This window comes from Callithrix jacchus, chromosome 7 (assembly GCF_049354715.1).
Source record: "Callithrix jacchus isolate 240 chromosome 7, calJac240_pri, whole genome shotgun sequence".
In the NCBI taxonomy this organism is placed as follows: Eukaryota; Metazoa; Chordata; class Mammalia; order Primates; family Cebidae; genus Callithrix; species Callithrix jacchus.
In genome coordinates, this window is record NC_133508.1 from 67,364,331 (window position 1) to 67,386,326 (window position 21,996).

A 21,996-nucleotide genomic window follows, 5' to 3' on the forward strand; every position below is an offset into this window, starting at 1 on the left:
CCAAGGCTGCCACACCCCCATGAGCAGAGTGGTCTCCTCCCCTTGTCAACATACCTTGATGCAAACCAGGGTTGAGTGGCAGGATACCCCCACCCCCTGGCAGCCTCACAGGCGGCTCTGAAAAGGATACAGGCCCAGCCTCAGGTGTCAGGAAGCCCTGAGCAGCGCCTGTCTTCTCCTGATTGCATTCACAACTGGAACAGATGGGGCATTAGAACTCTCCACCCCCACCCCCATTTTTTCAAAGATCACTGGTCCAGGAGAAAACCACGTAATTAAAAGAGGAGAAATGCAAAACAATCCCCTTAGCAGAATTCACCATCTTCTCTCCTTTGTAAATCCATTAATGAACTGTAATTACAAAGACAAACCCATTATTGAAACCTGGTAACCAATGCACTAAGGGGCCAGGAGACTCCTATTGTAGCCCAAGGCCTGAGGAAAGAAAAGAACAATCCTAATTAGTTTAGTCCTGTTTATTTATACAAAATTCAAAAAAGAACAAAATTATAGGTTACAAAATAACGTGCCATCTGTCAGTAGACCACAGCTGCCCTCGGGAGATGCCAGTTTTCTTTCTTTCTGGGATTCATTTATAACCTTCTGTAAATCAGACCTAGAGCAGAGAGAGACGTGGGAAGACCATGGACAGGACGGATTTCATGAGGACCTGGAGTAGCCATGGGGAGAACACTGATGAGTTAAGGGCAAGAGTTTGGGATGGAAAGACCCCAAGAAGCTGGTCCCTGCCTTTCTCGGAGCCTGGTGACAAGGTCCTGCCAGCTACGCCACCCACCGGGCAGGGAAGAATGAGGTCCTATTCCCAGACAGGGCTTCCACCCCATCTCTCACTCCACTCATCAAGGGCATCTGCTGCTTCTGCCCACCAGCTCCCAGGCCATGGCATCGGCCAACGACCCTCTCCTCCTCCTTGGAGAAACACTGCTGAGCCTTTTCTGTTCACATCAGCTCACCTGCCTCTCCCTCGCCCCACCTGTGTGGGGAGGAGAGTGGTGGAAATCTCAGAAGAAAGGAAGGATGGGTAGAGTAATTACTTCTTGGGTGGCTGTGACAAGGAACGTCCTTGGACAGCAGAAAAACTCCTACCCCAGGGACGGGCACAGAGAAAGGGCTTGGTGAACAGCGCAGGAGGTGGGGTGAGGTCACGGGGGAGAGCGTGGCTATGTCCCGGTTAAATCACTCTGCTGTCGTGCTGTTGTGCTGTTGTGCTGATGTGGCTCTTGGGTACTGTTGGTGTTGTTATTCCGCCTCTTTGAACTGCCTCTGCGGAAGATCTTCCGGTGTGGTCTGAGCTTCTTGTAAAAGCCTTTTAGACATGCTCTCAAGTGTGAAACTAGTAGTAACACTAAAAATGCTCTATTAAACAAGAGTAGGTTCACAATATCACCAAAGCTCCCCTTCTGAGAGGCCAGAGATGGAGATTCCAGAGGGGCACCGGTCCAGAGGGGCCTGGGAGAGGTGGCTGAGATCTCATGGTATGACCTGCAGACTCCAAGTAGGACTGGAGGAAGGGAATATGGGGCCGGGAGTCTTTCCTTTGTGCAGTTTCTGAGGTGGGGCTGCTGCCATCGTGTTGGGGTTTTTGGGTTGGGGGTGAAGCCGCCAATAGACAGGAAACAAACAGAACTCCAACAGGGCATGCTGGGGTGGGAGTGGAGAGGCACCTAGGTCAGCCCAGGCCCAGGCTGGAGCCCTTCCTATCATCTCACTCACACTCTCACCCCATGGGCTCCCAGGTACCAAGAGGAGGCACAAACCCCTGGTACAACCTAAACCCACGCTCTTTTCCTCTAGCTGGGGTGGGGTGACATGATCACACTGCTCAACTCTAAGTCCCTTGTGTGCAGGGACTATGCCTGTCTCATATGCCACCATCCCCCGCACTGCTCTGTAAGTACTGAGTGAATGAATGAATGAATGAGTCCTATCTGGTGTCCTTGCCCTTTTTCCCTGATGCCTTTTTCTTTTGATGTTCTTTGGTCCTAGATTCAAGTCCTGGTCTCTCCAACTGACCCAGTGCTGAGCAAGTCATTTCATCATTCAGACTCTCAGCTTTCCCATTTGTAATGGGGATGATTTGAGCCTTTTCTGGGTAGGGTTACTGGGAAGTGAAATGAATTTGTAACTGAAAAGTCAGGACAAACATCACCTGGTTTTGGTGTGGTCGCTGTCATCACTATCACCATCACTGTTGCCATCCTTCCAACCATCCCCTCCCACAGCATCTTCATCCATCCTTTTCCCTGGTGCCCAAATAACCACACTTGCCTCTAACCCCATTCAGTGTTTAAGTTAAATCACATTTCATTGTCTCTCATCAGAGAATAGAGAAATCAGTAAAGAAATTCACAGCACTCAGAGTCAACAAAGGGTTAACTAAAAAAATGGGAATATATTAAGCTTTGGATTGGAAAATGCAAACGCAGTCCCTCTCACACTCACCCCTGCATTGTCACTCTCACACTCACATTCTGGCTTCCGGACTCATGCCCAGCCTCAGGCACACACGCACATGCACACACAGGTGCTCCCAGATGCAATCACACACTCCCAATAGACACACCCAGACACACCCCTTCCCACTCCCAGGCTGGCCTCCCTCACTAAAATGGCAAAGCTACAGGGGACACGCACAGGACGCTTGGAGCCACACTTGAGGTGAGGAGATGGAGAGGCTGCAGTGGCGACAGGCAACCTTAGACGACTGTGTTCTCCAGGATGGCCAGCCGCTTGCTCACAGCTTCCAGTGGACTCAGAGTTAAGGAGAGGTGCGTGCTGAACAGAGCAGGGCAGGGATGGGTGTGGCCCTGAACTCAGGCCCCTGCTTCCTGTTTCCTTGCAACACCCCACTACAGCGTGCATTCTCCCCTCCGTCAGAACTTACCCATCCACTGTCCTCAGAATGGTGCTTTCCAAAAAACGTAGCCAGTCACTGTGAGCCCTGAGTGCCCAGCCCTGCTCAGTTGCAGGTTTAGCCCTGCTGGGTTCCCCACCGAGTCCTGGCTGAGCCAAGGGAACCACCTGGGGCTCAGCCCCACCTCTGAGTGGGTACTGGGGTCAGGCACATCGTCATGAGCCTGAGAAATGGGGTGTCCACAGGCTCCATGTTCTTCAGAGCGTGTCCAGGACTCTGGTGTGTGTCCAGTCCCTATATCTTGGCTTCTGCCTCAATTTCTCTGTTTACCTTCTACGAGTCTCTGCTTTTGACAGAGTCTGCCCCCAAGTTGGTTTCAGCCTATTCCGCCAGAATGCAGCCCATCAGCAGGAGGCAGGCCAAGAGAAGCCTGCCCAACCAACCACACTTGGGCCATGCCTCCGCCTCCTCCAACACTGGCCTGCACCCCTCCCCGGCCCCAGCCACCTCTGGGAAGGGATATGTTTCCTGGTCAGGGCCTGCAGCAGCCCCTCCACTTTGGCCTGGAATTTCACCAGGGACTCGCAGGCACACGGGTCTTCCTCTGCAGGAGACAGGAAAGTGGGAAAGAGAGAGGAACTGTTGAGTGGTTGCCCGGGGCGGGGACGGGGGGGAGACTATCACTGCCCACAACCAGGACTCAAGAGTCTTGGAAGAGTGAGGGGCTTAGGTGACCTGAGGAGGCAGGGAGACATAGTCCTTGAGACATCACCCTTAGGAGTGATGGAGGGGTGAGCCCTGAACGTCTTTCTAATCCCTTGGAGCCCTGAGAGTGAACTACAAGCTCCTCCCTGTACCTGCTACATGAAGAACACCATTAGGGGCCTTGATGTCACCTCAGTGACTTCACCCCAACCCTTTGGGTTTGAAGTCATTAATCCCATTTTACAAGTGAAGAATCCAAGAAGTGAAACAACTTGCCCATGGCCAACAGTGTCAGAGCAAAGACACAGGCCCAGGCGTGTCTGGCTCTCAAGCCCATTCTCCTTACCACTAGGAACCAGCTGGTGAGGTCACCAGAGAAGAACAGAAAGGCAATAGGGATCAAGTCCTGGCTCTCCCAGCTACTAACAGTTGTCCCACCCCTTTGGCCTTGTTTATCCCATCTGTATAATGGGGATGATGACATTCCTACCAAATAGGATTGGATGATGTCATATCCAGAGAGCACTGAGAACAGTGCCAGCCACGTAATGAGCATTCAGCACGTTTGCTAGTAATAAGAGCTGTACTCGCCAGCCCACCTACTGGTTCTGCCAACTCTTGGTGCCGCCTCAGCCCCTGCTTTTCCCCACCCACATTCCAGGATAGCTCCACCTATACAGTGCCCCACCTGCCCTTTCCATCGATGCCAGCCCTGGCCTCACTCACCCACACAGATCTTCTTCTGCAACTTCTTGCCTATCTGGTTGATGGTCTTGAAGTCAGCCGTGTAGAAGTAGTGCTCTGCCACAGGCTCTGAGGCGATTTCCCTCAGCTCATCCTCCACAGCATTGCCCACTCCCACAGCAAACATCTTAAAGCCTGCCAGGAGGAACAAGACAAGTAAGGCTGGATGTGGGGATGGGCAGCCATGTGGCTGAGCCTCCTGGGGAATGCTTAGGCAGCCAACACCACACACCTCCTGCTGGCAGCTGCTGGAATTGCAAGCACAACGCCTGGAACAAGAACAATGAGGAAACCAACATTTACTGAGGTTCTATTCTGTGTTAGACCCAATACAGACTTCCTGTACGGGAAGCTTTGTACAGCAAGCTTTATTTAACCCTAATAACCATCCATCTGGTGGTTATTTTTTTCCTCATTTAATAGGTGGCAAAACTGAAGCTCAGGCTTATTCCAAAGTAGAGTTGCCCTCCAACAGTTGATGTGTTCTTGGGAATATCCAGCTGGAAAAATTCCAAGCCTCACTTACAAATGAACCATTAAAACAACTCACTTTACCTTTCTGGGGCCTCAATTTTGTCATGGGTATAAGAGAGAACTGGACTAACTAATCCTCCTCATTCAAACTCACCTGGGTTTAGGGCACTAATCAGAGGACACCAAGACAAACTATGGGCTACCCCTGGCCATGTGTGTACCCCTGGCCATGAGTGGTGTCCACGGTCCAGGAAGGCAGCACCTACCGAGGTCCTTGGCCTTCTTGGCAGCATCATTAATGTAGTCCTGGCTCCGGCCATCAGTGAAAACAATGCCCACCTTCTGGGCCCCAGGCCTAGCCCCACTGGACACAGTAAAGGAATTGTCGATGAGGTACTTGAGAGCGGCCCCAGTCATGGTGCCTTTCTCCATGTAGGACATATTCCGCACAGCCGCCTTGATGTCCTTCTTGGTGTGGAAGCGACCCAGGGGGAACTCCTGGCGCACAGAGCTTGAGTACTGCACCAGCCCCACCTGGGCCAGCTTGTCTGACACGTCCAGCGTATCCACGATCTGATTGATGAACTTCTTCACCAGCTCAAAGTTCTCTGGCCGCACACTCTTGGATCCATCGATGAGGAAGACCAAGTCAGTGGCCGAGCTGCCACCACCACCACTGCAGACTGGGGAGGGCAGGAAGGTGAGTGGATGAAGCTGAAGGACACAGTCATCCATCCTGCTCCCTGGGCACCCACCACACACCAAGCTCTATGCTAAGGATCATTCCATTTTGCCCTCAGAACTGTCTCTATAAAGCCAAGGTGACTGGTTCCACTTTACAGTATTGGAAACTGAAACTCCAACAGCTGTGAGATCACACAGCTCAGAAGTGGTGGCACCAGGATTTGATTTTGAGACTATGTGAGTCCTTCCACCACACTAAACCCACCAGCCATTGTGTTGAAAACAGGGACAAAAGTCAGGTGAGAATTCTCAACAGCATCTGTCTCTCACCAGACTCTGAAAGGCAGCTGTCTGCTTTGAAGACAGGTTCAGAGGTAAGGTGCAGGGAGGCTTGAATGGGTTCCCTGGGGAGTTGCTGAAACCTCACCGCCATCCCTCCACACCCCGCCCAGGGCGACCCTGCGTCCACTCCACTGACCATTGCAGGTCTTGCCATCGGTGTTCAGAGTGAAGCCCTCACGGCAGGCACAGGTGTAGGAGCCAGGGGAGCTGATGCACACCTGCTCACAGTCATGGTCCCCCGTGGCACACAGGTCTGACACCACTGCAGGGACAAGGGGTAGCTCAGATCTCACAATCACAGAGCCTTGGGCTCTTCAGACAGTGTGTCCCTCACTGACTGTGGATACCAGGCCCCCCTCCAGACTCAGGAAAACTAAGGCCTCCAACGTACTGGGGCCCAGGCCCCCGACTCTCAGCCCAGGTCTGGGGTCACTGCACCAGGGCCTATATCCCTGAAGAAGATCATAACGCTGATGATAAAAATTACAAGTCCCACTAAAAAGGTAAAGGCCAAGGGTCAGGGACTTTAGTCTGTTTAATTCACTCCTGTATCAAGACACCCAAGTGCCTAGAACAGCATACAATGAACACAGCACATGTCCGTTACATACCAATGATCCTCGCAATAACGTGCTCAGAGCCCGTGGCAGAGCACTAACGTGCATGTTCTTCTTAGACCCATTTTATAAATGGGTAAAGTCCCTGCCCTGGCCCGATCCTATGCTACTGGACACCCCACCCCTGCTGGTCACATCCCAAAGATCCCCACACACACCTCCCCTCCTAGACGGGCTCTGAACCTTCTGCCAGTACCCAGGCCCCTCCGACTCTCCCGCATCACAGAAAACTCTGACACCCAAAACTCCCGACACAGAAATACATATAGGTTTTCTGGGAGCTCTCTTACCTGGGCTCCAGGCCCTCCTTAGTCCCTGCCAGGATTCCGCCACATAAAAGGGGTCTTAACATTGCCTTTCCCCAACTCCCTTAACCTGGGGCTGGAGACCCTCCTCTGTATCAAGCTCCGCCCCAGCTACGGCCACACCCCCGGTTCCGGCACCACCTCAGTCTCAACCAGGTTCGACCCCAAACCACCTAGACCCAGCCCCCAGCCCTGGCCCCGCCCTGATGTTGCCATGTAACGCAGTCCCCGCCGTTTTATAGGCTACCGCCCCGGCTAGGCCCCCCACTCTGATGAGGCCCCGCCCCAACGCTGTCTTTCTCTGTCTTAACCTCAGCCCTGGCCCCGCCTCTGGCCTTGGCCCGCCTTAGCGGGGACTCTTAGTTTCCGCCCCTGCCATGGCTACGTTCCAGCTCAGCCCTGGCCCCGCCCTGTCGCTCTCTCCGTCTTCGCCCCTGACCTGGCCCCACCCGTGCCCCGCCCCGGCGCTAACTCTCTCCGTCTCCGCCTCGGCCCGCCCCTGCTCCGCCCCAGTGCCGACTCTCTCCGCCTCCGTCTCCGCCTCTTCCCCGCCCCTGCTCCGCCCGGGCGCCGACTCTCTCTGTCTCCGCCCCGCCCCTGCCCCTCCCTGACACTGGCTCTCTCTGTCTCCGCCTCCGCCTAGGCCCCGCCCCTGCCCTGGCCCCACCCCGCCGCTCTCGCTGTCTCCGCCCCTGCCCTGGCTCCGTCCCCGCCTGCCAGCGCACCGCAGAAGGCCTCCTGGAACTTCCTGGACAGCTTCTCGATGACGTTGTAGCTCTCCACGTAGTCGACGTGCTCCTCCTGCGGCTCGCTGGCGATCTGCTGCAGCGTGGCCTTGTCCACGCGGCCCACGCCGATAGCGAACAGCTCGACGCCGCTGGCCCGAGCCCGCGCAGACACGTCCCGCACGCTGTCCTGGGGCCTCCCGTCCGTCACCACGATGACCACCTGCGACACGCGGGGCGGTGTGACGCCGGGCCTCTGGGAAGCCCACCGGACTGTCCAGGAGAGGAGGCTATGGCCAGGGGGCAGAGGGACTGCCGGGGTCGCACAGCCAGGCGGCGCCCCGGGGAACAGGACCTGGATAGCCATAATGGAGACCCGTTTCCTTTGAGAAACGTGGCCAAGGGGCTTCCCTTCTGCGTCGCCTCTCTCGGGCAGGCAGTTCCGAGATGCCCGGATGTGATGCCCTGTCGCCAAACTGGGCCCTCTGAGGTCAGGGCCATGCCTTCCCCTCTGACTGAGGCCGCTGAGGGCAGGTTCCTTAGACTGATGGCTGTGGGCGCCGTGCGGCGCCCCTCGTGCCCCGGAGAGGCCAGGCCGAGAGTCCCCTGGCTGCACTTGGTGCAGTTCTGCGGGCCCCACGTGGTGCAGTTCTGCGCTTTGACCACCAGATGGCAGCAGAGGCTAAGGGATGGGGCAGCCGCCTCCCGTTGCGCTGTCCTTGTGCCTCTAAGCTCCAGAACCTTGCACCCGCGACCAGTCGGAGCACCACTCCCACTGGATGCCCAAGGGACCAACCCAAGGAAGATACACCCTTTTCCTCCACTCCCCAGGATGATGCATGCCCCTTCAGAGAGGGAAAGAATCTGCCTGCTCTCCTCCCACTAGACTCCTCTTGTCTGTACCCTGGAAAGAGAGGGGCGGGGTACTCCGACGCTGAGACCCAGCTTCGTGATCCCCTGCCTGCACCCGCCCTGAAGCTAGGATGCTCCCAGCTCGGCCCAGTCTTGGTTAGGCACGTAGCCCCTTTTGCTGCTTCTCTGCTTCTGACTTGGGTCTGCTTCTGATTCCTGGGTCCCATCCTTAGCCCCAGGCCCTGACTCTGTGCCCTGGTAACATGCAGTTGAGACAGCCCGTGGTTAGAAATGCAGCTCCACAAGTTAGAGGTCACCTTCCTGAGCCTCAGTCTCTTCATCTGTAAAAAGGGGCTGCAGTGAAGTTGAATGAGACGACTCTCGGTTAGAAGCCAGAAAAGGCAACTATTATTTTTACCATCATTACCCTGGGCTCCCTGGGGAGTGATCTTGCACCATCTCTTCCCCTCCAGGGGCCTGGGTTCCTGGTACTGGAAACCTAGCTGTGACTATTCGCTGCCACATCCCAGGGCCTTTCCAAGCCCCTGCTCTCCGCCTGCAACCCAGCTTTCAGATTTCCCCCTTTGTGGGTCCCCCACATGCAAACTCCAGGCTGAACACCTGGAGTGGTGCCAGCCCTCAGCCCCTCTGTCACCTGCTGGAGGAGCTCTCTCCTCACTCACCCACCCCAGGCCACAGGTCTGAACTGGGGTGAACCGGTTAACTCTGGAGAATGTGCCCGCTGCAGTCATCCCCCCATTTTCTTCACCCTCTCCCCATTAGGATTGCCTCAGGCCAGCACACCCTCTTTACCACCTCAACCATCAGCTTCATCTACAGCACCCCATGCTGAAACTTGTGGTTGGCCCCAAGACTGACAGGCTGCCTGATGCATCGTTTCTTTGAGAGGTGGTAATGGCTGGGATTATATGCCGCTGTCTCTGTGGGAAATATATTTTCCCACTTAATGGCTGAGCAAGTTGCTTAAGCTCCTTATGCATCAGTTTCCCCATCTGTAAAATGGGGATACCACCTCCAAGCAAGATTGTGTTCATTTATCCACTGCGTGCTACAGAGTGTGGTATGGAGGTGGGATAAGAAAGAGAACCTCCCTGGGCTGGGGTCCTGGGCAGGGAAGTGGTGACTCAGGCCAACAAGGGCTATGGTGGGGAAGTGCTGGAGCCTGTGGGGTGCGACTGGAAAAGAGGGCACTGGCTCAACTTCAGGTTCTGTGCTGAGCCCTGGAAATGACAGTGAGGGCACAAGCCCTGTGAAGTGCTCAGCCCTCTCCCTAGAGTCCTCGCTGCCAGTGCAGGTGGTGGCACAGCGCTTCCATTTCTGAGCCCCTGCCCTCAGAGGATTCTGAAATTAAAAATTAGCGAATGCCAATGCCATGATGGGGCTTATTCACTGCCAGGCACCGTTCTGAGTGCCTTATGCTTATGAATTCGGCCCTCATAGCAGCACTTGGAGAAGGTGTTATCATTACTCCCATGTTACAGGTCAGGAAACTGAGGGCCAGTGAGATGATGTCACCTGCTCAGGGTGGCAGAGGTATGGTGGAGCAGGGCGTGAACCCAGACAGGCTGGTGGCAGTGTCCACACCTTCATTCCTCCCATAAGTATCTGGCCTGTCTGTGATGTCTTCCAGAGCCTGACTGGTCGGGGAGCCAAAGTCAACTAAACTGAAATGATTGTGAGCTTCTGGGATGGAAAGGCTGGGTAAAGGTGGCTTCAAATCGCAGCTCTGCCACTTGCAGCTGGTGACCTCTGTCTAATGACTGCCCTCTCTGACCCTCAGTTTCCCCAGCTACAAAATGGCTGCCTCATGTGGCATCATGGGAGTTCACGTGTATGCAGGCAAAGCTTGTAACTCTTAGCGGGAGCCTTCAAGCAGCAGCATCCTGGCAGGGCGGCGGGTACATACCTTGCTGATGTCGGGGGACCTGGAACGACCGCCCTCTGCATCGCTGAAGGCTTTGGTGATGGCGAACTGGATGGCCAGGCCGGTCATGGTGCCTGTGGACAGCGGCTGGATGCGGCGCACGGCCTGCAGCAGCGCGGCCTTGGAGACGTGTGCCCGCAGCGGGAACTCCTGCTTCACGGTGCTGGCATAGTTGACCACGCCCACCCGGGTGGCATTGGGCCCCACGTCCAGCGACTCGATGACCTGGGACAGGAATACTTTCACCTTCTCAAATTCTATAGGCCGCACGCTGCGAGAGCTGTCGACAACGAACACCAGGTCTGTGGGCCGCGTCCGGCAGAGATGACCTGGAGCAGGGCAGGAGGGAGAGGGCAGAGAACAGGGGCACAGGTCAGAGGCTGGGCCTGAAGACACTCTAGGCCGAGGAGCAGAACGCAGCTTCTTAGGTCCAGGTGCGAGGCCTCGGGCCCAGTAGGCTGCGGACATCAGCTAGGCTGGCTGGGCCCTTTTGCCAACGTGCAGACACTCAGCAAGCATCTTGCCAAAGCCCCGGCTCAGAAACACAGAGGGCCAAGTCCTGACCTCGGACCATTCACTTCACTTCTCTGAGCCTCAGTTTCCTCATCTGTACAGTGAGCTGGCAATCCGTCCTTACAGGATGCTCTGAGGAGCCAGCAGAGGGCTAGGCACGCAGTGAGTGTTCCAGGAGTGGCAGAGGACCCTGCAGCCTTGAAAACATGCTTAGGTTTCAGCCCAGACTTGCTGCCAGAAACAAGGGCACCTATTTCTCCTGGCTGGGCAGGAGGGCACCGAGGAAGGGCCCTGCAGGCATGGGCACAGCCGTGAGAGCCAAGGTAGTGCCTGTCAACATGGCCTTTTTCATGTGAGCATCAAAGTGAATCACCAAAGTGGAACCAGTTTCCTCAGCCTGGCAGCGCCTGCTGGCGGGTTGCCGAAGACAGGGACAGGGAGCAGGAAATCCTGGTGGCCACCTCGGCAGCCTGATCAGGTGCACCCCCAAGACACGCCCCCGAGGAGAAGTGTCCCTCAGAGACCCAAGAAGGCAGTGCCATGTGCTGGGAGGTATGCAGGGTAGAAGTGAGTTCAGGCCTGGGGTCAGATCCTAGCTCAGCCACTCTGCGGGGTCCTGAGCAGATCACTGCACCTTTATGAGCTTCCATGATCTCACATGTCCAGTGGAGTGAATAAAGCTACTGCATGACAGTCACTGGCCTGGGCCTGCAGTCAGGAGGGGCTCATTGCAAAAACCCTTCCCTCCCATCACATGGCAAGTTTGTACTGAGCAGAGCTGATCCGAAAGAGGAAAGGGCAGGGCCATCCCAACCCCCAAGTTGCGGACTCTCACATGCACTAGACTGGGACTCTGGGCGTCAGAGTTCCTTAGGAGACCTTAGAAACCACCCTGCAGCTGGTTCCCTGCTCTCTATTAGCTAAGGCTACAAATGGGGAAACTGAGACCCAAAGAAGGGAAGGCAATTGGCCACACCACACAGCAGTAGATCAGGAGCCTAGAGGCTCTGGGGCTATCTCACTCTGTGGTCTTAGGCCCTCTCTGGCCTCAGTTTCCCCATCTGTACAGGAAGAATGAGCATTCCAGGACTCAGTGCCCAAACCTGAAACTCTGGAGGGTGATGCTGCCCCGCGGGAACCCAGGGCTGGAAGGACCCGCAAAGGGGGAATGAGTTCTTGGCATCCCAGGTCTGCTGTCATCAAAGAGCCATGGGCTCTGCCCTGGGCTTGGTGCAACTCCAGAGGCCAGCCAGCTCTCTGAATATCTTCTGCTCCCCAGAGACCTGGAAGACCACGGTCCCTGCCACGTGCATGGTCCCTGAGGGCTGAGGAGCACCCCTGTCCCGACCCTTATCAGCACCACCGGCCCTGTCTGCTTTGGCATCAGCCTGCTGCCCACACTGCCTCCCTGCCCCCCTCCCCATCCTGGATCCCATTTGCTCCCTGCCATCTTAGTACCCAGCCCACAGTGCTGATGGTCAGGGCGCACTCGCTCAGTGTCCCCATCTCACACCTGCCCCCTCACCTCTGGACTGGAGGGCGAGACCCGGGCTGCAAGGAGCCTGGAGCAGTAGCAGCAGGCCACAGAGCACGATCCTGGGACCAGAGAGGCCCCTCATGGTTCTGGCAGCAAGGGCAGCAGCCGGCACAGTGGTGGGGGCCAGTGGGGTCCAGTCTTATCAACCCCACTGCCCGCCCAGCCTCTGGGTCAGGTGGCCCCCAACTGATGACTGACGTGGGGGCAGCCCGCCCTGGCCCCCAGCCCCCCAGGGGCGGGGCTCCGGCTGAATGGAGGTGTGTGTGCCCTGAGAGGGCGGGAGCGCCTGGCCCGGGCTCCAGAGGCCCCTCCGACCACAAGGCCTCCTTTGCCTGTAGAAGCAACCAGAGCCGCAGCTGGAATTTGGGAAATCTCAGGTGGGTGGAGGGGGTGGCTCCTCCAGGGGCTGGAGCCAGCGCTGCCTTGAAGCTCCACCCCAAGCCCAGGCATACCTGAGTCCAACGGCCCAGCCCCGCACCGTCATCCCACACCCAAATCCTTCCCCAACCCACAACCCCAAGTTTCTCATGAAATGCACTGCCTCTGCCCCGGCTTCACTGTGCCCTTCTCACCACACACACCCTGCTCCCCAGCTACCCCCGGATTCTCCCCAAAGGCCTCCAGGCCATCGCACCTGCAGGGCCACCTGCCCAGAGTCCTTACCCCTCGCTAACTCTCTGCCTTGCAGAATCTTTCAAGGTCATAATGAGGGCTAACATGTACCGTCACTCAGTACGGGCAGGGCAATGGAAACCACAGTTAAGAGCACAGAATTTCTGGAGCCACGTCACCTGAGTTTGCTATATCCGCAAACTACCTGTGTGACTATGGGCAAGTGACTTCACCTCTCATGTCTCAGATTCCTCATCTGGAAACTAGGCATGGTAACCGCACATACTTCCTGGGGTTCAGTCAAGGAGCAGAGGAGTTAGATGAGGTTTCTCAGTTAATCCCCATGACCACTTTGTAAAGCAGCTACTGTTATTATCTCCATTTCCCAGAGGAACTAAAGAACAGAGAGCTGAAGGAAGTTGTCTGAAGTCACACAGCTAAGAAGCGCTATTGCCAGTACAGAGCTCCAGGCCTGTGCTCTCAGCCACGCTGCTGTCTTGGTGTAGCATGATGGAGGTGCCTCCTCCATGCGCACCTCCTCCCCATGTGCATCCCTGCTTGGCCCACCTCACCTGTGAACCAGTGGATTCATCTCTGCATCAGGTCCAGTGCAGAGAAGGCCAAGATAAACCTTGTAAATAAAGAGGCATAACCAGGAACGACCCCTTTCATTCCATTAGGATCCAGTAGTTCATGAGATAGAGCAGAAAGAGCATGGGCTTGGCTACCTGAGAGATCCAGGTTCAAAGCCACTTCTGCTCCTAACTGGCTGTGTGACCTGGAGCTGGTGACTTAACCTCTCTGAGCCTCAGCTTGCTATGGTGCAGTGGGAATGGTAGCTCTTGGTCTGCCTGCCTCACTGGGACCATGTGAGGGGCAATAGGAGGATGGAGGGGGAGATGGGTTGAAGGATTGTCATTGCTCCAGGGGAAGAATTCTAAGACTTTGGACCTATGCACTTCACTCGTGTAAATTCTACCTCAGTCAAAGGAAATGTACAGACAAAAAGCGATTGCCAGGTGCAGCAGACCCAACTCACGGCTACCACACTCTCCAGCACTAATGACAACGATCCGTTCCACCCTTGACATGGCTCAGTTACTCACACTACCACTCTGTCTCCTTTGCTTTCCCAATAAACCTGTGAGGTCAGCAGATCTGAGTCTGTTGGCCCATTTGTCAGATGGAGAAACTGAGGCCCAGAGAGGTTCACTGACTTACCCGAAGCCACCCAGCCAGTGTAGGGGCAGAGCCAAGCTGAAGCTCAGGCCTTGTTCCCCTCTGCACCAGTGTCAGAGAAGGAAGGGGTTAAGAGCATTTCCTTCTGGCTTTTTCCTTTTACATTTCATGTGTGCCTAATTCACAGCCCTCCCCAATTCCAAAAACCACTTGAAGCTGCTGATTCCTTTTTCCCCTACAACTCTGAAGTCTAATTCTCCTCCAGAGATGCTGCACGGTGGATGCAGCAATGGCGGTGCCTCTCCCTTCCAAAAATGGTGTCATAAAGGTGTGACCTGTCTCCCCATCTCCCCCAGAGGATGTGTGCTCCCTCCGAGCAAGGGGCTTCCCTGTCTCAGTCACTGAATCCCAGGACCCAGTGTGGTGCCTGGCCCAGGATATCTGGGAGCGAATGAAGGAATAAATGAAAAGAGCTAACTACAAACTGGTTCCACTTCCCTGAAAACCACCCAGGGTCACACGAGGACCATCGATGGTGACCAGCGGTGAGAGAGACAATACTGTCCTCATGCCATGATGGTGGTAAACGAGGAGAACGTGAGCTGGGGTCTCCTGGCCAACTGTACCCCCCGCCCCCCACCGCCCTGATGGCCAGGGCTGTGTCCGGGGCTCAGGGCACAAGGCTCCATTAGCTGGACAGCAGCTGGCCCGTGAAACAGCCCTTTCAGCTCCACCTCTGAATGGCAGTTCTGTGGGCTCCTCGGAGGAACACAGGCGCCTTCTCTGTGTCGCTTCTCCACTCATTAGCAGAGCTGCAGAAATACACTACAGGTAAGTTTTCAGGAACAGAAATGGGTCCCCCAACCACCAAAAAAAAAAAAAGGGCAGCTTTGGCGTTCTGTAGCAGGGCAAGACCCGGGGGCGGTGGCAGAGAGGAGACTTGGAGGCTCAGCGTATGCATTAAGGAAAGAAAATCAATATTTGTGTTTTTAAAATGTGAAACATTTTTCCCCAGGACTCAAAATTGAGAACAGTGTGTCTGGTATGAGCCAAAAGAAAAAAAATGGACGGGACTTCTCCGAGGTTGCTCGCAAGCCGAACAGGCAACTGTGAAGGGCTTTGCTGTTCCCTCGCCCTGTTTTCTCACCCCTCGGGCTTCCAGAAACTTAAAGCCATTAGTGTTTAATGTGAGAGAGAGTTTGTGATCCACGGAGAGGCCTCCGGGTGGTGTGGTTCAGTGGAAAGCACACAGGACTCCCTCTCTAGTGCTCCCAGGAGCACCTCTTTCCCTAAAGAGCAAACCTGGTTATCTCGCAATAACCAGTGATTTATATAGTTAGTTACCTGTAGCTAACGTGGATGCAGCATCAGCCTGGACAGCCGCCCCTTCATTCTTCACCCACCACCATCACAGTTTGGCTGTATCCACACACGCCTTTAGTAGTATTTAGTTAATCTTTTTGTTTAAGTCATCCCAAACCACTTCTTAAAAATTTCTCTGGGGCTGGGCGCGGTGGCTCACACCTGTAATCCCAGCACTTTGGGAGGCTGAGGTGGGCAGATCACAAGGTCAGGAGATCGAGACCTGCCTGGCCAAGATGGTGAAACCCTGTCTCAACTAAAATACCAAAAAAAAAAATTAGCCAGGTGTGGTGGCGCGCACCTGTAGTCCCAGCTACTCCAGAGGCTGAAGCAGGGGAATCACTTGAACCCAGGAGGTAGAGGTTGCAGTGAGCCAAGATCATACCACTGCACTCCAGCCTGGCAACAGAGCAAGATTACATCTCAAAAAAAAAAATAAAACCAAAAATTTCTCTGCCTTCTAAGAAATAATAGCCATGAAATCACTGGTTTGATGTACTGTTTATTTATTTATTCCAATAGACATTCATTCCATATAAAATTCAAATAAATTCAAAACTAATTAAATTTAGCTTTTTCATACACAAATCACCGAAATTTTCTTGTTTTCTGCCAGTGGCATGCACACCAGACTTTGAGGAATCCTGTGAAGTGAAACGGCTTTAGAATCAAAGAGAGCTGGGCTTCAGTCCCTGTCACAGGCCGGCGGTGGTGACTTCCGGTAAGTCCCTCCCTCTTCTGCCTGTCTGTTTCATGTCTGTAGCACTGGAACTCTAATGCTAATGACACAGGGAAGTTGTGAGGAAGAGATGCAGTGAATGCTACATCGATGTTTACTTGGTTTCTTGCTCTAGTTTTTTTCTTTTTTTTTTTTTTTTTTGTTTAAAATGGGATCTCATTCTGTCACCCAGGCTGGAGTGCAGGGGCACTATCACAGCTCACTGCAGCCTTGACCCCCTGGCTTCTGGTGATCTTCCCACCTCAGCCTCCTGAGTAGCTGGGTCCACAGGTGTTCACCACCTCACCCAGCCAATTTTTTATATTTTTGGTAGAGACAGGGTTTTACCATGTTGCCCAGGCTAGTCTTGAACTCCTAAGCTCAAGTGATCCGCCCACCTCGACCTCCCAAAGTGCTGGGATTACAGGTGTGAGCCACCACAACTGGCCAGTGCTTACTGTTTTTACACCTGCTTGCATCAGTCAGGCTAGGATAGGCTACATTGCAATAACAAACACGCCCCCACATCACCATGGCTTAATACAGGGTTTGCTTCTCTTTCATGGCACCATCCAGTACCAGGCAGGTGACCCCACATAGGCCCTCTCCAAAGCAGCCTCCACCATTTCCAAGTCCTTGTCTCTGGCCACTTGGACAAGAGAGAGACAGCAAGCATCTCTCTTAACTGCCTCAGACAAGGAGTACACATCACCTGACTCTACCTGGATGCCCAGGGGCAGGATATGGGCATTGAGTTACTGTGACAGTTTCTGTCACGCTGTCACCATTCCCTGGGACAGAGGGAGGGGGAGCCTTTGTTAGCCCTGTATCACCTCTAGATGGAAATTCAGACTTAGCTGGCGTTTAAAGTTCTTCACAGTCAGCTTCCTTTCCCCTGCCAGGCCATTGTCACTCTTTCCCTTTCTCTCCCTCTCCTTGCCTCCCGCCATCTCCCTCTTTTCTCTAGCACAGAATGAGTCACTCCTCCTCAGTCCTCAGAGCCTCCCACATAGACTCCAGCCCCCCCACTAACACCCTATCAGAGTTTGCAGTCAATACATGGTGGCCCATTTTATTTGTGGGAAAATGTCAAACCTTGAAGCTCAGGCTCTGAAGGAAACTCAAAGGTCATGTACACCTGGCCACCCACGCTACTCACCTGCTTGTTAAAAATACAAGTTGCATCCCTGCCACAGGCCTACTTGGGGCCAGAGGGTCAGCCCTCACCCCAGGAGTGGCTGTGAGAGCTTCCCATGAGGAATGCGCTTTCGGTCAATCACACTGGAAGAAGAAATGAGCATTTGGAGGAGTGAGCCCAGTTTAGCACTGGGAACTCTAGCTGGCCCAGTTAAGACCCTGACCCATGGCCCTTCAGCCCACCATGGGTTCAGCTCACCCACAGCTGCAGCAGGCAGTTCCCAGGGACTCGGGCAGTGGGCCAGGCAGCCCGGGGTTTGATCATCCCCAGGGATAACATGCAGCCTGCAGGGATCAGAAGACCCCAACATCCCCATCCCCCACCAGACAGTTCTGAGACATGCTCCTCGCTGCTCCTCAGAAGGTCCCCAGCAGGAGTGAGCCCAGTTGCCCACAGAGGTGACCTGCTTATTAATGCACATTTTCTTGGCTTTTATCCTGTCCCCACCTCACTCCCCCTCACTGTATTTCCTGGGATTGCCTCCCAAATAAGCTACCTGTGCCCAAGTCCTTTTCTCAGGATACCTGGCCACATCCCCAGACCTTGGCCCTGCTGTTTCCCAGATTGGCATGTCCCCACAGTACGGGGAGCCGAGGAAGCGGCAGGTGAGTGTCCTGTTCTACCATCTGGACCACTGAGATGGCATCAAAATTGTTTCCCAGGAGGATGCTGTTTATGCATTTAGAGCTGCGGATCCCTCATGCCAGCAGCTCTCCACTGTGCCCACGGACCATCGGAGCACTTTTGGTGGCTAATTAGAGAGGCTTCCCCCTGGAGACCCAGGAGACAGGCTGGAATGTGAGCATGGGTTCCCTGAGAGCCTATCCAAGCAGGCAGTGGGCAAGGCCTGTGGCTGTGGATACACACAGGGGCTGCCTCTTACGCCCTCCACAGAGGCTTTGCTGCCACCCAAAGACCCAAGGAGAACCCCAGGTGGGTCCCGCTCCTGACTTCCTTTAACCTAGAACTGCTTTTCTTCACCCTTAAATGGTTTCACTGCAAATTGGAGACGTCGCCAGAGTACCAGATGGGGCATGAATCTCTGGCCTTCCCAAAAGTCAGACAGAGACCCAGTAACGTGGGGTGGCCCCAGGCACAGGGCAGGTTCCTCATCCACAAAGTGGCCATCCTTATCCTCCCACCCAGGAGCGTGCAGTGCAGCTGGACTGCTCCTCCTGCCCAGTCCCCGTTCAGGCCACAGTCCCTGTGATCCAAGGTGCCACATGTGGTTCATGAAACCTCCCATGTGCTGTCTTGGCCTCAGGCTCTACACACGGTCAGTCAAGCTGACATTCAGGGTGAGGAGGCATGTGCTTTCATCTGTGGATCTGTCCGGGGTGGCCACGGCATAGCAGCACGTCCTGCTGATGGGTTCACCTCTGAGAACCTGGGTAACACCCGCCTAAACCTGACATCCCACCCACATGTTGGCAAATAGCACTCACAACTCAACCTCCCTCCCTCCCTCCTCGCTCTCCTGAACTCCAGACCTATAGACCCAGCTGCCTCCTAAGCACCTCTCGTTGTATGTCCCCTAAGATAGCATGAGTCCAGCACCACCAAAACTCGGTGCATCCTTTTCCATCCCCTGTTCCATGTCCTCTGCTCAGAGCTGGGCACCACCATCCTGGGGCCTGCAACGGCTGCAATCTCCCTGCTGCCCCCGAGGCCTGCCCCTTATTTCCGAGCCCTCCCAAGAGGGCTCAGAGCCTGGCAGAGGGATTAAATGAGGGCCTTGTGAGGTGGAAAGACCCAGAGGAAGGGCGAGGTTACCCAGAAAGGTCCAGAGAGACAAGCTCAGGTCCAGTCGGGTAGACTGAAGTCCAAGCCCAGCTCTGCCCCTTGGCTGACGCGTGACTTTGGGCAGATGCAGTCCCCTCCCTGAACCTCAGGAATGATCCCCACCCAGCACCTGTCTCGTAAGGCCACAGGGAGATCCGTGGAGCCAGCACACTGAAGGGCCTGCTCAATTGCAGGGACCCTTCCTGCTACCATCACAGCCCCCGAAAAACCTGAGGCTGCCCTGCTTAGCACCCCAGGTTTAATTTTACCAGCTCTTTTTTCCCTCCAAGAGACAGCCAGTTCAGGCTGCCCTCACCTGCCCAGGCCCCCTCCATCCTGGGGCCGGCTCCCTTCCAAGCATGAAGCTCAAACAGACACTCTCAGTGGGTCCAAACCATCACAGCCCTGTCAAAGGACCCCTGTGTGAGCCTGAAACAGGGCATTGATCAGCCTCAGTGAGGGCTGCCCAGGCGATCGTTGGCTCGCTTGGCTTGGCTGGCCATGCGACTTCCCCAAACCCAGCTATTTCCTGTCCCTCGGGTGGCCCCCTCCCAGCTGCCTGGCCACAGGACACAATCCCACTACAGAGCTCCGCCTGTTCCTCGGCTCCAGGCCAGAGGTGGAAGTCGGCGAAGGCGGGAAGCATGGGAGAGTCATGCTGGCCAGTTCAGGGCCTCCTGGTCCTTGTGACACACGTAGCCACAGCCCTTCGGTCTCCTTGTGATAGGATGCAAAGCTGGGCCAATTTCTCTCCTCCCATGACCTCTGCTCCCAATCCACACTTACTGGGGCTTCTCAGCAGGTCCTCTTCCTGTGGGTCTTTGCAAGAAGCAACAGCTCACACAGACTGGGGCCCCAGCCCCTCTAACAGCCTCCACCTGGAGTAGAAAAGAAAGGCTCTTGGTCTCATCTCCGATCACTGTGTGGCCTCAGGAAAATCACTTGCTGTCTCTGGGTCTCTGCCTCAAGTGTGAACAGGAGCTCCCTTTCCATTTCTGTGAGTCATGCTGCACCGATTGCTTGTGGGTCTGATAACAAGCAGGTAACATCCATGAAGAAATCTGCCATTTCCAAGAAAAGCTGACACCACCAGACGGTTGACAATGCTGCTCAAACTCATTCCTGTCCCTGCCTCCCCACAGGACGATTTCCCCAAGCCCTTTTAGGGGACCCTGCATTTGGGCCCTTCCTTCCTCATAACTCCTTGGCCCAAAATCCTTCAAAGATGCCTGTCTCAGGATTAGTCCATGTTCCTTGGCATGACATTCAAGGCACTATGAGGTCTCTCTTGGTACTGGTGAAAGATCCCAGTTCAAAGCGCCTTGGTCTCTTTATTAACTTTACTCTCAGGAAAGCCCTGAACCGCTTAGCCATACCAGGGGAAAAAAGATAAGGGATGGAGAAAGAGAAAGAGACATTATTAAAGAATTGGAGTCCTGGATCCTGCCATACCTGAAGCCCCAAATCCCTGGATTTTTTATTTATATGAGAGCCAAAAAACACCATGAACCCCCTTTTTGTTTTTCATAATAAAGTTGGCTCATAAGGCTTCTGCTAATTGCAACCATGTCCTTCCTGTAAATTCCCTTCTTGGCTGAACTTAGCCAGGTGAGCTTGCAGCCAAACAGCCCTACTGTGTGCAAACACTCTTCCTGACCCAGGCCCCAACAGCTGGCTGTCCTCCTCTCCCTGCCCCCAACACTCGAAGCCACACCTAGCGGCTTGACCCAGCTCCTGTTCCCCGTGCCACAGAGTCCTTGCACGTCCTTCTGCCTAGGCCTAGAGCACCCTTCCCACTCTGCTTCCTGCTGCCTTCTCATCCTTCAGACCACTTGGTGACACCCTCCAAGAGGCCTTCTCTGGAACTCAAGCCATGTCTGAGGTCCCCCAGGCCTTCTCTGTCACGGCAGCCCTTTTGCAGATCTGTCCCTCCTACCCCAGACTGGGGGAACTGGAGATGAGTCTGACCTGCTGAGGTCACCCCAGCATCCAGAGCAGAATCTGGGCCTGGGGAGTGGAGCACATGCCCGATTTGGGAGACATCAGGGTGCTTCATCAAGGGCTGTGATTCATGATCAGAAATGGCATCCGGTCATGACCACCCCGCACTCAGTATGGCCCATGGGAGGAGTTTCTGGACTGAACAACCAGGTATGTGGGTGTGGGTGTGGGTGTGAGTGTTCATGTGAGTGTGGGGGGTGGGTGTGGGGGATGGGGGTGTGTGCATAGGTGTGTTTGTAGGTGTAGGGGGCTGGGAGTGTGAGTGCATGTGTAGATGTGAGTGCTTGTCGATTTGAGTGTGTGGGTGTGGGTGTTGGTGTGTATGTGCGTGTGTGGGTGTGGGGAGTATATGGGTGTGGGGTGTGAGGGGGTAGGGGATGGGGGTATGTGGGTGTGGGTGTTGATGTGTGTGTGGGTATGTACGGGTGTTGATGTGTATGTGCTTGTGTATGTGGATGTGTGTGTGGGTGTGGGGGATGTGGGGGGATGCAAATATGTATGGATGTGTGCATATGGGGGTGTTGGTGTGTATATGGGTGTGTGGGGGTAGATCTTGTGTATGTGGATGTGTGTTTGGGTGTGGGGGGTGTGGGGGTGAGGATATGTATATGGGTATGTGGGTATGAGGGTGTATGTGGGTATGAGGGTGTAGGTGTGTGGATGCGTGAGGGGTGGGGGAAGTAGGGGTGTGAGTGCAGGGGTGTGTATGTGGGTGTAGATGTGAGGGTGTGGACTGGGGTGAGAGGGTGGGTGCAGGTGAGTGTGTAGGGGCTGTGGGTGTGTATGTTGGTGGGTGTGGGTGTTGGGGGTGTGAGTGTGGGGGGTA

At 54.9% G+C, this 21,996-nt stretch overlaps 1 protein-coding gene and 2 long non-coding RNA genes across 3 annotated transcripts; 1 reads left to right on the top strand and 2 right to left on the bottom strand.

Annotated features, from left to right (window-relative positions):
* Positions 1-464: 464 nt before the first annotated feature.
* On the bottom strand, positions 465-12,802 carry MATN1 (matrilin 1). Its single transcript, XM_035308458.3, has 9 exons — positions 12,771-12,802; positions 12,307-12,377; positions 10,251-10,597; positions 7,472-7,694; positions 5,961-6,086; positions 5,065-5,481; positions 4,307-4,459; positions 3,399-3,479; positions 465-2,767 (listed from the first exon to the last, which is right to left on the bottom strand). Exons 1-9 carry the CDS (start codon positions 12,800-12,802, stop codon positions 2,718-2,720), a joined length of 1,500 nt encoding a protein of 499 aa, XP_035164349.2. The 3' UTR covers positions 465-2,717.
* A 2,052-nt stretch (positions 12,803-14,854) lies between these two features.
* On the top strand, positions 14,855-21,110 carry LOC118155385 (uncharacterized). The gene is made up of 3 exons (XR_004745855.3): positions 14,855-14,940; positions 16,088-16,192; positions 20,997-21,110. It is a non-coding gene; the product is annotated as an uncharacterized LOC118155385 (long non-coding RNA).
* Positions 15,961-20,091, bottom strand: LOC103794333 (uncharacterized). Its single transcript, XR_621663.5, has 3 exons — positions 19,956-20,091; positions 17,349-17,470; positions 15,961-16,250 (listed from the first exon to the last, which is right to left on the bottom strand). It is a non-coding gene; the product is annotated as an uncharacterized LOC103794333 (long non-coding RNA).
* Positions 21,111-21,996: the final 886 nt, after the last annotated feature.